This window comes from Chelonoidis abingdonii, chromosome 4 (assembly GCF_003597395.2).
Source record: "Chelonoidis abingdonii isolate Lonesome George chromosome 4, CheloAbing_2.0, whole genome shotgun sequence".
Classification (NCBI taxonomy): Eukaryota; Metazoa; Chordata; order Testudines; family Testudinidae; genus Chelonoidis; species Chelonoidis abingdonii.
Window position 1 is genome coordinate 21,107,082 of NC_133772.1, and position 12,734 is coordinate 21,119,815.

At 45.1% G+C, this 12,734-nt stretch overlaps 1 protein-coding gene across 1 annotated transcript in view; it reads right to left on the reverse strand.

Annotated features, from left to right (window-relative positions):
• The window catches only part of C4H6orf89 (chromosome 4 C6orf89 homolog), a 35,530-nt gene that overhangs the window by 6,785 nt on the left and 16,011 nt on the right, over positions 1-12,734 (reverse strand). The window contains exons 4-6 of the mRNA XM_032804912.2: positions 2,610-2,764; positions 2,124-2,263; positions 446-572 (exon numbers count right to left, since the gene is read on the reverse strand). Of these exons, the coding sequence (XP_032660803.1) occupies positions 446-572; positions 2,124-2,263; positions 2,610-2,764 (422 nt within the window). The remainder of the gene's footprint in view (positions 1-445; positions 573-2,123; positions 2,264-2,609; positions 2,765-12,734) is intronic.

The window sequence follows — 12,734 nt, forward strand, 5'->3', positions numbered from 1 at the left end:
CCTACACTGCAATTGAACCAGCTGGCACAGGCCAGCCGCATGTTTTTAACTGCAGGGTAGACAGACCCCAAGTCAGATCCTTATCTTACAAATAGGGAAACCAAGGCATGGAGCAGTCAAATGACTGGCCCCCAAAGTCACAGTGAGGCAGGACAGAAGCAGGAACAAAACCCACCCACCCCAACTTGCTTTCCCCATGCTTTTATCATCAGACAAGAATCTCCATTTTCCAGTGTGCTTGGGAAAAGCAGTCGATTGCACTAGTGGGAGAAATTTATTCCTGTGCAGAGCACCAGTGTACAGCCCAAGCCACATGTGAGCACGTCCTGGTACATGTGGTGCATAGGGCTTACACTGACACTCTGAACATGGGTGATTTCCCTGTGTCGAAGCCAGTCATGTACCTACACAAAAGAGGAAAGCATCCCCGTGATGGATTTCTCACCTTATTCCCTAACTCTGGGTTGCGAATGAGAAAGCAGCTTTCCAGGGAGATTGCCTTTGGGAACGCCAGCAAAGAAAAGGCAGGGAAAAGCACCTGGAGAATCCGAGTTTTATTCAGGGCTTTGTACCTATAAAATATTTTTAAAAAAATCACTTTATGATAATACTTAGAACTTATATAGCCTCTGTCCAATGACAAAGGTCTTCACAAACATTTATCCCCGACACCCATTAGGTTGGCAGCTACATATTATTAGTCCCATTTTATAGATGGGGAAACCGAGGCACAGCCAGGTGTAGGCTCTTGCTCGCACAGAGTCGTTGTCCAAGTTGGGATTAGAATTTATGATTCCCCAGCTCCTCGGCCTGTGACCTGGTCACACCATTCCCTTACACAGTGATGCATCTTTGAACAGGAGATAGGATATGATGAGTCAGGGGAAAAAGGCTTCATTCTTCATCGGAGATGTCTAAGGAGTTCCCTTCCCTACCTTCCCTTAGAAAAAGCTGTTCTAAGTCGTTAATCAAATAAAATCATTATCAACATGGGGAGAATCCACCTTGCATTATTATTAACTATCTATCTGTGTAGAGGTAGCACCTAGGAGCCGCAGTCCTGGGCCAGGATCCCATTGCGCTAGGTGCTGTACAAACACAGAACAAAAAGACAGTCCACAAGTTCAGACCTACTGAAACCACACATGTAAAGTTTAGGGTATCCAAGTCTATTCACTAGGCCAGCGAGGACAAGATAGTTCGGCAGAGTGGGGGATGTTGTTTTTAAATCTCTGCCTGGTGGACTAACATGATTAATCCTTCTGTAGCCTGCAGCCAAATCACTCATCATAACATCACTCTTGATCAATGAGGAGCACTGTGTTTTCTGCAAAAAGAACCCCACTAAGCATTAACCAAAGCATAGTCGCATCACACCCTTCCCTGAGCTTGCTCCCTTCCTCTGCCCCTTTCTGAGAAAGGTCCCATGACCTTGGGGGGAGGAATAGTTCAGTGGCTTGAGCATCGGCCTGCTAAACGCAGGGCTGTGAGTTCAATCCTTGAGGGAGTCATTTAGGGATCTGGGGCAAAAATCTGTCTGGGGATTGGTCCTGCTTTGATCAAGGGGTTGGACTAGATGACCTCCTGAGGTCCCTTCCAACCCTGATATTCTATGAAGTCTGGATAAGCAGAGTGGAATGGTGTTTGTAAAAGTATGGTGTTGCCCCTACATGGGACCCTATCATGCTCCCTCACTGTGTCAAAGCCTTGGACAAGTGTAGCGCTTTAACACAGCTCACAGACATGGTCAACACAAGCTGAGGCCCCCGTCACACTTCAAGACTCCACACAGTTATAGCTGGAACATAGATGGTTTCCTTCGGACTGAGATCAGATTATGCCCAAGAAATTGTACCATGCGACCCAAGTTCAGCCTGATCTTTACTGTGAGGAACAGCACACAGAGTCCCAGGATGCATTCCACATTGAGGCCAGCAGTCTCCATGGACTGCATTTCCATTAGGAGCAAAGGTGGGCTAAATTCTGCTCTTATCTTGTCTCTGCCAATCAGGTGCAACCCTCAGGCTTCTGAGAAGTCATCAATACGTTTCTGAACTGGGCAAAGCTTGGGCACCCCTGGAAAAGGGTGGCATACAATTTCCATGTGTTTTGTCTCAACTCACCAGGGGAACGCAAATGGAAACATCTGTCTTGGAAGGCAGCGCCAGAGTTCAGCTGAATTCTCTTCTATTGTGATCTCTGTCAGTTCCGGGTACTGGGACTGAAAATGCTTCAGTTCATCATAAGACAGATGCTGCCCTGTCTTAATAACAGCAAAAGAGAAAGATCAGCAGCGTTAACCTGGCCTATTTTCTCTCTCATTTCCACTTCCTGGCATCACATCAAACAGGGGGGCGGCCATCTCGGCTTTGCATTTTAACAGGGAGAACAATTAACCATTGAAACAGTTCACCCACGGATGTGGTGGGAACTCAATCACTTTAAGTCATCAAGACTGGATGTCTTTCTATAAGAGCTGCTGTAGCTTAAACAGAAATGATGGGCTTAATGCAGATAACATGGGGAGTGGTCCTCTGATCTGTGTTATGCAGGTGGTTAGACTATATGATCACAACCCTCCCTTCTGGCATTAAAAACATATGCATTACCTTGATTAAGAGGGGCTGAGGCCTCTGGAGGTTTTCTGATAATTGTCCTAGGTCAGTCACTACCTGGAGGTTTTGAATGGCAGAACAGCAAGAGCAGTTGGCAGGAATCTCAGAACCATTCTGCCTGCAATCTAGTCCCCACCAGTCATGGCACTCTGGAGAAAAAGAAACATCAAGCTTTATATCAGGATGAGTCAAATGGAAAGGTAACGGAGTCCAGATTATAAACTCATTATCTCTAAACCCAACACAAAGTATTGTCAGGTTACTGATGGCGTCTAAGGTTTATTAGCTATTAAGAATAATTAAATCGAGCAAACTTTGTTGGAGTAATCAGTGTTGCTTTTAATAGACTCTTTTTCCTTTGGTGTTAGAGAAGGCAGTGAATTGATGTTTTTGGAGACAGGGTCCTGGGATTGTGCATGGAAGAGCTTTATGGAAATTTCTATTTGACTGTAAAAGTGTGAGGCACGCAGGCTAGATTATGCCATTACTACAGAAGTTTAAGGAAATCTGATGGGCCTTTATTATTGTGTGACTAAACTGAAACAAATCCAAAAAGAAAATGTTTGGATTGCTCTTCCGTTTAAAAGACATCCAGAAGACAAAACTAAGTCGCCAGGTTTAAAATGTCCTTACTGGTATCATTACCACCACCTTAGACTATCAAAATTTTTTGCTTTTTACAACCTCAGCTGCCTATTTGCTTTTTACCTGGCACTCAGCTTGGGCAGATGCCGCTTGTGTCCCTAGGCCAGTTTCAATTATACAGTAGCACAGTGCCGCTAGGACTTGGTTGCAGGGCTTGCAAGGGAATGGTTTGGATTTAAACAAGATAGACACTCTGCTAAAATGTATTCTTTTAAATAGTCAACATTTTTATTTCTATCTAGTTATGTAATTTTTTTTAAAAAAGATGAGTTTGGGTGCTGAACTCTTAGCCAATCCCTGCCAGAAAGGAGTCTGAGTTACGGGGATGATCCAAGTTACTTTGGATGGACAAACGGGCACAGAAGAGGTAATGATTAATACCCCATTGACCTCAATGTTCAGGGGTCCACATATGTAAATTGTAGGATCAGGGTCTCTGCTGGTAAAAGCTACGGTCCTGATTATACAATCTGATCTGTACAGGGAGACCCTTATTTATACCTTCATGGAGTCCCAGTGAAGTCAACAGCGCTCCACGTGGGTGCAGGGGACGGCCCACACACCTCAGACTGCAGGAGCAGGCAGGGCTGAGTTAAAGCAAAACAGAGCCCTACACACAGCTCTCATGGTACCCCCATAGACCTGCTCCCAGCCTGCGGCCCTGCCCTTTCCTTAGGGTGCTAGCACATTTCAGAGAGAAGCCAAATGGAGCCAGTCTCTTGGAGCTATTGTTTCATGTCACCTGCAGACTCAGACAGACATTAGTGACACTCAGATCACATTTTCAAGTTTTTCTTTGCATCCAAGAGGGCTGGAAACATTTGTAACGAATGCTGAGATTCTCATCTCATGTAATTCCAGCAGCTGAGATCCCAAGTATGGGCTTATAGTGCCTACGCTTTAATCCGGATATGCCATAAGGGCTTTTAAGCTGTGATTTTCCAAGTCACCTGGAGGGTTTGGATGGCCAGGAACTGGGTACCCAAATCCTTCAGATGGCTTTGAAGCTCATAGCCTAAGTGTTTCTATTGAACATGCATCCAAACGATTGGAGACCTTCTTAATACTAAAATCAATAAAAATAAGCAGCTCCCAAATGTGAATGAATATTGGAGTTATTACATGTAACAGGTTATATCTGGTGGGCATCATACGATGAGAAAGCATTAGATTTATTTTCCCTACCTTAGCTCTCCTCCTTGCCAACAATCGAGGAGGTTTATTGAGGGATAACAATATGGGAGGGTTATTTGGAATGATTTTTTTTTTTTTAAATTCATGCAGGTCCCAGGCTTCAATTCTTTATTATGTGGGAATCTGCAACAGTGAACAGTGCATTTCACATATTACTGCTGATATATGGACTAAGAAGGATCAGGATAGAATTCCTGTTTCTCACTGGAACACACACAGTTTTTGGTTAAAAAGATATGAAAGTGTAACATTTTTATTCCCAGCAAAAGGTCAATTCCACCCCTCCACACGCATGACGTTTTAATAGACAGAAGAAGCAGCCACTTCAACATGCTGTTCCTATCCTCCCGGCTTACAAAAGAGAAAAGGAAAATCTTTGTTTTGTCAGCAGTAGGGAGTGTGAATTTAAAAACCCATCTGGTCACTGATGGGAAACAAAGACCTGAACAATCTCATCGGAGTAACTGCGGTCGCCATTAGCATGGGCAGAAAACAATAAAACATATCTTGGGACTAGACAATGGCAATTCACAATAAAGCAAGGAACATTAAAATAATCTGTTTATTGTGAAAGCCTCTAAACACTGTCCTAGGGTGTTGTAGCCAATCGGTCTGCTGAAATTCTATATGAGACGAGAGCGCAGTAGCCTGCATGATTGTATGTTAATCAGCTCTCCAGTCCAGAGCCTAATTTCTCTTTTGAATTAGCACGGGATATTTGCATTCTCAGTTGCCCGATTGAAGAGGTTATTTATTTTTGCCACGAATAAGCCATCTAGAGAGCATTCAAGATGTATTCCCAGTGCTGCCAGCGGGGCTGGGTTGGTTTGTTTTTAATTAATCTTTTAGATTTATTGTTGAGGGTGCTAGTCTGTGCATCAGAATGCATGTGACCTGCATGAGAAGTGTGACCGGAGAGGAGGGCCAGGCCTTGCTAAGAAGGGAGGGAGTGATGAAAGGCTCGTAGACTGCATGTAGATGGGAGGACAACATGCCTGTAAGAGCACACAAGGGATTGGAGCAGGCACTTCACAAAGTATTTGTTCTCCATTTTGATTAGACTCCTACATTCCTTTCAGATTATGACTCTGTCCAGCCACCCTGGGGGATCACTGGGTTTTAAATGAAACACACTGGGTGTGTGATCTGTTTGTAGATTTAACAGGAGAATGCACCTTCATACAAGGACAGACTCTTACTGTCGGGCTGTGATTATATCAAGCTCCATTGCAAACTTAAAGCTGCATGTGTGCGTAATTATTCCCAGGACGAGTAAGAGTGGCTGTTGTATTGATATGTCCTACTACACATGTATATTGCAGAGGCAACGGTCCAGCTGCAACTACCCTTCCCTCCTCTGCTATATTTTATATAGCCTTCTCGCTTTTCACAGGAAGGCAACTGCTGTGTGGTGACCACAGCCTATCATTCTGACCAATATTGCCTCATTCTCACATCACTCTCCTCTGCCTGCATGTGGTATCCACCACCGGTCTCATCTTAAACTTAGGTCTCCAGGGCACCCACTGTCTTTTTGTTCTGTAGTTGTACAGCACCTAGCACAACGGGGCTCTTATATGCTACTGCTAATGCAAACACACAGATGCAGTAACAACTTCTTTTTGAATGTTACTGTAATTAATGTAAGAGGGATTTTGGGTCAACATTTCCATGACAGAACAAGTAGCTCAAATTATAATCGGTTTAAATGACCGCCCCACCCTCTTTTACATTTCCACAAAATGTCTCAGTATTTGGCCCTCTCCTCACCGAGGAATGCAACGTTCTTTAAACCGGCAGATGCACATGAATGCCGAAGCCAATAAGGGCTTGTGTGCAACGCAGCTGGACTGGAAACTACAAGGTTCTTAACAAGCTTGGGCATTGCTCCTGCAATTGGATCTGTCCAGGTCCACCCTTGTGCCTGTGTAGAACCCCAATCAAGTCAATGGCGGCCCACTCACACGGAAAGAGTAAGGCCCCAGTACCAACTTGTACTCCTTAGTCAAGGCGCCGTGTTGTGGTTTAACATCAATCAACAGCAGCAGGCTGAGACACAAAGCCAGAAACCTAGTTCAGGGACCCTGTAAAGTTCTGTAGTGCCATGATGCGGAGAGCTAGGGGCAGCCCCTGACACTGCTGAAAACGTTATGCTTGTGGAAGCAAAGGCAGCTTAGAGCTCAGATACTTAAGTGCTTCAGAATGCAACGTTTTATGTATATCAAAACTTTAAGAGCTGACAGTTCACTGGCTAACCTCAGAGCCAGTTGGCCTCTACAAGCTTCCACAAGGGCCACAAAGCACCCAAGACTCAGAAAAGCTCCTTTAGGCAAACTAGTGGCAGTTTACTAGGTGGACCGAAGATGAGTTCTCTGCATCGGAAAACCTGCTCCAAAGACAATGGGAAAAGGCCCAGTGACTTCAATGGGCTTTAGATCAGGTCCTAGCTTTTTTGCAGCCATTGTTCTAGATGCTGCCTTTAGAGAAAGGGACGGCCACCATCATTCATAATGAATGGAAAAAAGCTCCCTGCACCAAGCAGACACGGCAGTGAGACAGTCAAGCAAAGAAGCCTCCCAACCTGGTTTCAGACACATTTTCTTCTGGGTTTCCTGCCTCCTCTCTCTGAACAAGTCCTAGGAAGTCTTAACCAGTAACAGCACTAAACCTACCTGATCCTGGTTCCACAGGAGTCTTTTCATTAATTTTAATGTGCTTTGGATCAGGCCCTTAAAGAGTACTGGTCTATACGCTGGGTCTGTGTGCTCAATTTTTGTTTTTTCCTTCTAAGTCTATTGTGCTGGTCAGTTTTCAATAACCACCATCCAATGCTGCAGCCTCCTCACAGGATGTGAGCTGCATTGTCAGACAGTACCAGAGCACTGGAAATCTGGGTGGGTTGACAAATAAGCATCAGAGATCTGGGTTCCAATCAGCTGTGGAATAAACGTGACAAATTTTAACCCAAGACTAGTCAAAGGTGAATTCAGGCTTCAGGTGGACCCCTACAAGCATGGCAAAATGACTCATCTACCCTGTTGCTTTGAGAGCCAGGGGATGATTTATCTATTCAGATTTTAAGTGCACTAGATGCGATTGAGATGGACATCTGCTGATCCTTCCATAACAACATCTGCATACTGCAACACAGCTGCTTAAACCACAAGCCTTTCAAAATGCCTTTAATGAGACCCCTGCACAATGGGGAGTATTTTGAACAGTCTAACAAATTTCTGAGGGTCTCCAACTTCTGATGGTTGCCTGAGACCCAAGAACTCCTTACTCACATTTGCAGGTCTTTTTCACAAGTACTTTTATGGACGTCAATGGGAGATATCAATAGAAAAAGGGGCTATTTCCCCAGACTTTAAGGCCAAAACAGCCATTATGGTCATCTAGTGTGTCCCCCTGCAGAGGATTTTTAATTCCGGCACTGAGCTCAATAACTTGCCACTGAGCTAGAACAGATCCTTTGGGAAGACATCTGATCTTGATTTAAAGACTGCAAGGGATGAAGACTCCAACTGCATCCCTAATTATTCCAATGGTCAATTGCCCTCACTGTTACACATGCACTACATGTTTCCAGTTGCTTCAACTTTCAGCCACGGGAGCTTATGTCATGTCATTTTCTGCTAGTTTAACATGCCCCTCTGGAAGTAGGGATTTGCAGAACAGAGCCCTTAACCTAAAAGTGAGATCTCTGTTCTAAATGAACCACTATTGCCATGACAGCAAAAGAATATGTGGCCAAAGTCACAGAAACCTGTCTTCATGCTTATGACCAGAATCCTTTATCTGGACAAACTACAGAGTTAAACAACAGCTTCATTAAATCTGCAGAAGGATGCAGGCCTCATCTTGGTGTTGCTAGGCACCCCATTTCTGGGCCAAGATTGAGCACGGCTAAACGAAGGCTCTCAGTTCCTCTAGCCAGCCCTGACACCACTTAACTGCCTTTAGCCTCCATTCCAGAGTCGTCGTCGTCTCATCTCCCATCTGTGCTTGCATCTGAGACATGACCAGTCAACGGCCATGTTAGCACCACTGCCGACTTCTAACCTCTACACCCCCTTGTGTGGCTCACTCACCGATCTGTATTGTGTATATATTTTTTTCTGCTGTCTCTACTGCAGTTTCTACATCCTATACCCAATGATTCAGCTTGCAAAGTGCTTTGGGATCCATCAGGATGACAAGCACTTCGTAACTGTAAGATCCTCTAATCCGACTCTCTGAAAAGTCTGCTACCTAAGAATCTCAAAGCACTTTACAGATATTAATTAATTAATGCAACTTAGTCTCTGAGGAAGGAAGCGATGATCATCCCTATTTTACAGCTGTGGAAACTAAGAGCACAGAGATGAAGCAATTTGCTCAAAATCACACAGCAAGACAGTGGCCAAGCCAGGGCCCAAAATCGCATCTTTGCTACAAGGACCATCCTTCCTCCATAAATAAAATGATTTTTAAACTAGGCTAAAAATTAACTCAGTCATTTATAATATAAAGTCAGAATGAGACCAAGTTGGTGCGGCAGACATCAGATGAGTTCAGAAAAGCCTATTTTTACAGGAGTGTTTATTATTACAATGGAGCACTAGCTGCACTACAGTTAAGATTGAAAGGTAATTTCTGTTTAAACAAAGGGGGGGAGGGATAGCTCAGTGGTTTGAGCATTGGCCTGTTAAACCTAGGGTTGTGAGCTCAATACTTGAGGGGGCCATTTAGGGATTTGGGGCAAAAATCCATCTGGAGATTGGTCCTGCTTTGAGCAGAGGGTTGGACTAGATGACCTCCTGACAGTCTGTGATTCTATGAAAGACTCTTCTTAGTGCTCTAAAATCCAGATGCTTCATGAGGATGCAGGGTATGGGTAGTGATCCAAATTTGAGATAACTTGACCAAAGGGTTCCAAAGATACAGCTCCCTCACCCCAAATAAACAGCTTCTGAAAAGGTATATTCTGCCAATGTTTTTTTGCCCAGACCTAGGGATCAAACCTTGGATCTGATCCTGACACAAGGGTCTCACTCGCTTGAGGGCTACCCTCAGAGCACATGGTACCCACTAGCCCTTGGTGGGGGAACAAAATTCAGAATGTTATTAGCAAGAATTTGGCTCTCCCATTGGGCTCTGGAGTAAGGGTCAAGCACCAAACAGATCACTGAGCATGTGCAGACAGCGAGGCTAACAGGATTTGTAGGTGGAAAACTTTCACAGCAGCTGGATAGCTTGAGGGGCTAAGTAGTAAGCCTTTGATCCCGAAGAACTTACCCAGCCAGCATCAAGTCAAGTCTCATCTCAGTCAGAAATCTTGGAAGGGTGGGAAAGCATATTGCTAAAATCTGGTTGTGTCGTGGGGGGGGGGGGGTGGTTCATTTTGGGGGAATGTAATTAAAGTAAAGAAATGAAACACGTAAAGCTTGCTGGCAGGGGAGGGAGGATTCTGGGGAGGTTGAAGAGGTCGAAGGAGGGACACTGGGAAGGGGACAAGAGGGTGAGTGTCAGAGGAACTAAGGGGAATGGGGGCAGAGATGCCTGTCAGCCCCACATTCTCCCCTTCTGTGCGTACCAGGACCAGGGGGTTCCCTACTTCTCTAGGGGCATCTGAGCCCCCCTCACTGCACCCCTCATGTGAGCCAGGGTATGGGAGGGGCTTGCCTCTCAGAGGGTGTCTGAGCCCTGCTCCCATTCCCCTGGGCGTGTGCCAGGATTTGGGGGGGGGGAATGCGTCCACCTAAGGGAACCTCTCCCCATGTGTGCCAGGTTCTGTTTTATATTGCGGTAGCACCTAAGGGACCCAGGCATGGACCCAGACTAGGCACCGTACAAACAGAACAAAGAGATGGCCGCTGTCTAGCGCTTACAATCCTCATCCCTACCTCTGGGTAATTTGGATATAGCTCAACAACCTTCAAAGCTGGTGGAAAGCATCTACCAAGGGCAATCTGCTAACAAAATAGCCTACGGTTTGTTCTGGGTCAAATGGGTCAATATCTCATGGGTCAAAGTCATGCATTTCACCAATGGGCAAGTGGCTGGTCAAAGAACATCTTTCACTCATAGCTGGAGGGATTGAATAATCATTCTGATCCAGCTAAAAATGGGGAAATAAAATCTCCAACTTCATTTGAATGGTCGGATTCACAATTCATGTAAACAAGTGATCAGAACAAGCAGGGCAATTCTGTTCGTTGAAAGATAAAAATTCTGGTTAGCTGAAAAACTCTTTAAGAAATCCACTCCACCCTGCACCTCCAGCTATGAGCAGATGCCGTGTAAGGCAGCATACACAACACTGACTCCCAGCACAACTTGGACAGGAAAACTGCACCACCACTTTGCAATTCTACAGCTGCTTCCATCCAAGGATCACAACACACACATGAAGCTTCACAATAGCCCTGTGAGGCAGGTATCATTCACAGGTGTGGCACATCAGTGCTTCCCCCAGAAACCTTTGCTAACATACATACAAGGGCAGGGGGAGCAGGGCGGAGGAGGGAGCCAGGGAACGGGAAAGATACTGGAGTCTTCCAAATGCAAAAATATAGCAAGTTTTCTGCATTCCACAATCCCGAAATAATGAGGCGTTAGTTTACCGTCAGCTATTTCAAATAAACAACCCCACTGCTTGAATGAGGGCCAAAGTAAAGCTGAAAAATACAAAGTCTCTACACCACCCTTCACTGCAAAGCCAGCCTGACCTTTCCTTTTCCTTTTTTATTTTTAATAACATGAGCCAACACATGTGTCTGCTATTATGTCTCATGAGCTCGCAGCAGCAACAGGATTCAGAGGGAGCCCTGGGGCATAGCGAAGTCGGTGCAAAAGCCGAGTGCGCCATTAGGCAGAAGTGCTTTTTGCTGGGAAGCAAACAAAAATCATCATCTGTCTCTCACCAAGGCTTGTGATTGATGGTAGAAAGGAAGGGCCGGTCCAGTGGTCAATGCGCTGGCACGGGAGACCCAGGTTCGGTTCCTGCTCCACCAGAAAAATTCATGCCCCTGAGAGACACAGTTAAGCTGACCCAAGTCTTGGTGTAAATGCTGCTAGGTCGTTTTATCACATGGAACCGTCAACCTAGTTAAAGCCTCTCAAAGGGGATGGATTTACGGAAAATCCCCTTTCAGCGCTGTATCAAGTGTCTACGCTACAGTCAGTGGTACAATGCTGTAGCCCTTGTAGTACTGATATATTCTCAACGCCTCAGTCCTCCATCTATAAAATGGGATAATGATAGCACTGCCCTATCTCACAGGGAGCTGTGAGGACAAATATGTTAAAGATTGTGAGGTGCTCTGATGTTACAGTAATCAGGGCCATATAAATCCCATAGACATAGACATCTGTGGGAGGCTGGCCCAGCAAAGGCTGCTCTGGAAAGGGTTAAGCTCACAGGGAAGCTGGAACATGGTTGGGAGCCAAATAAGCCTGGAGCAAAACTGGAGGTGGCCAGCCAAAAGACAAACATTGCTGTTGTACTTTCTCCCAGCTGTTCAGGGCCAGCTAACCACTCCCTCTGTGATCTGTCCCACACTTAGCACTCAACAGCAGGGAAGAGGAGCTCTGCAACATTATAACCACACTTCAGTTACATTTTGTTGCTTAAACAGGACAACTGTGGCAAGGCTAATTTTTGATCAGTTTCTTGCATACTCTATTTGAACACATTTTTAGACTCTTCTGATCTAGGTGGCCTGGTGGTCTGAGCATAGGACTGGGAACGAGGAACTTCCAAATTCTAATGTCACCTCCAACACCTACTCCCCTCTGTGGTCTGGGGTGTCACATGGGCTAACGTTTTCACAAGCAGTCTCTGATCTTATATGCTGCAGTTTTGTGTGTGCCCAGCATGAGACATCTTGGGCCTGATTTTCAGAAGTGCTGAGCATCTGCAGATCCCATTGATTTCAATCAGGGTAGAGGATGCTCAGTCAGGATCAGGACCTCGATAAGGGTAGCTCCTCCTGCCAACATGGGCATTTCTTTCAATTTCATGGCAGAAACACCAAGGAAGATTATTTTACCACAAGAGCAATGATGCAAGACTTGTTTGTTTCACCTCGGGGTGGCTGCCTTCACACCAAATAAAATGCAGTTGCAAAGCATGTTGAGGGGAGCATTTAGTGGACCCGATAGCAGGTAATATTAGCATAAACACCATTTGGAAAAGGATATAATCCTTGAGGTTTTCATTAACAATTTGGGGGGCAGAAAGATTTGAGAATAAAGTTCCAACCCACTGATAATTTAAATACACACACACAAAAAAAA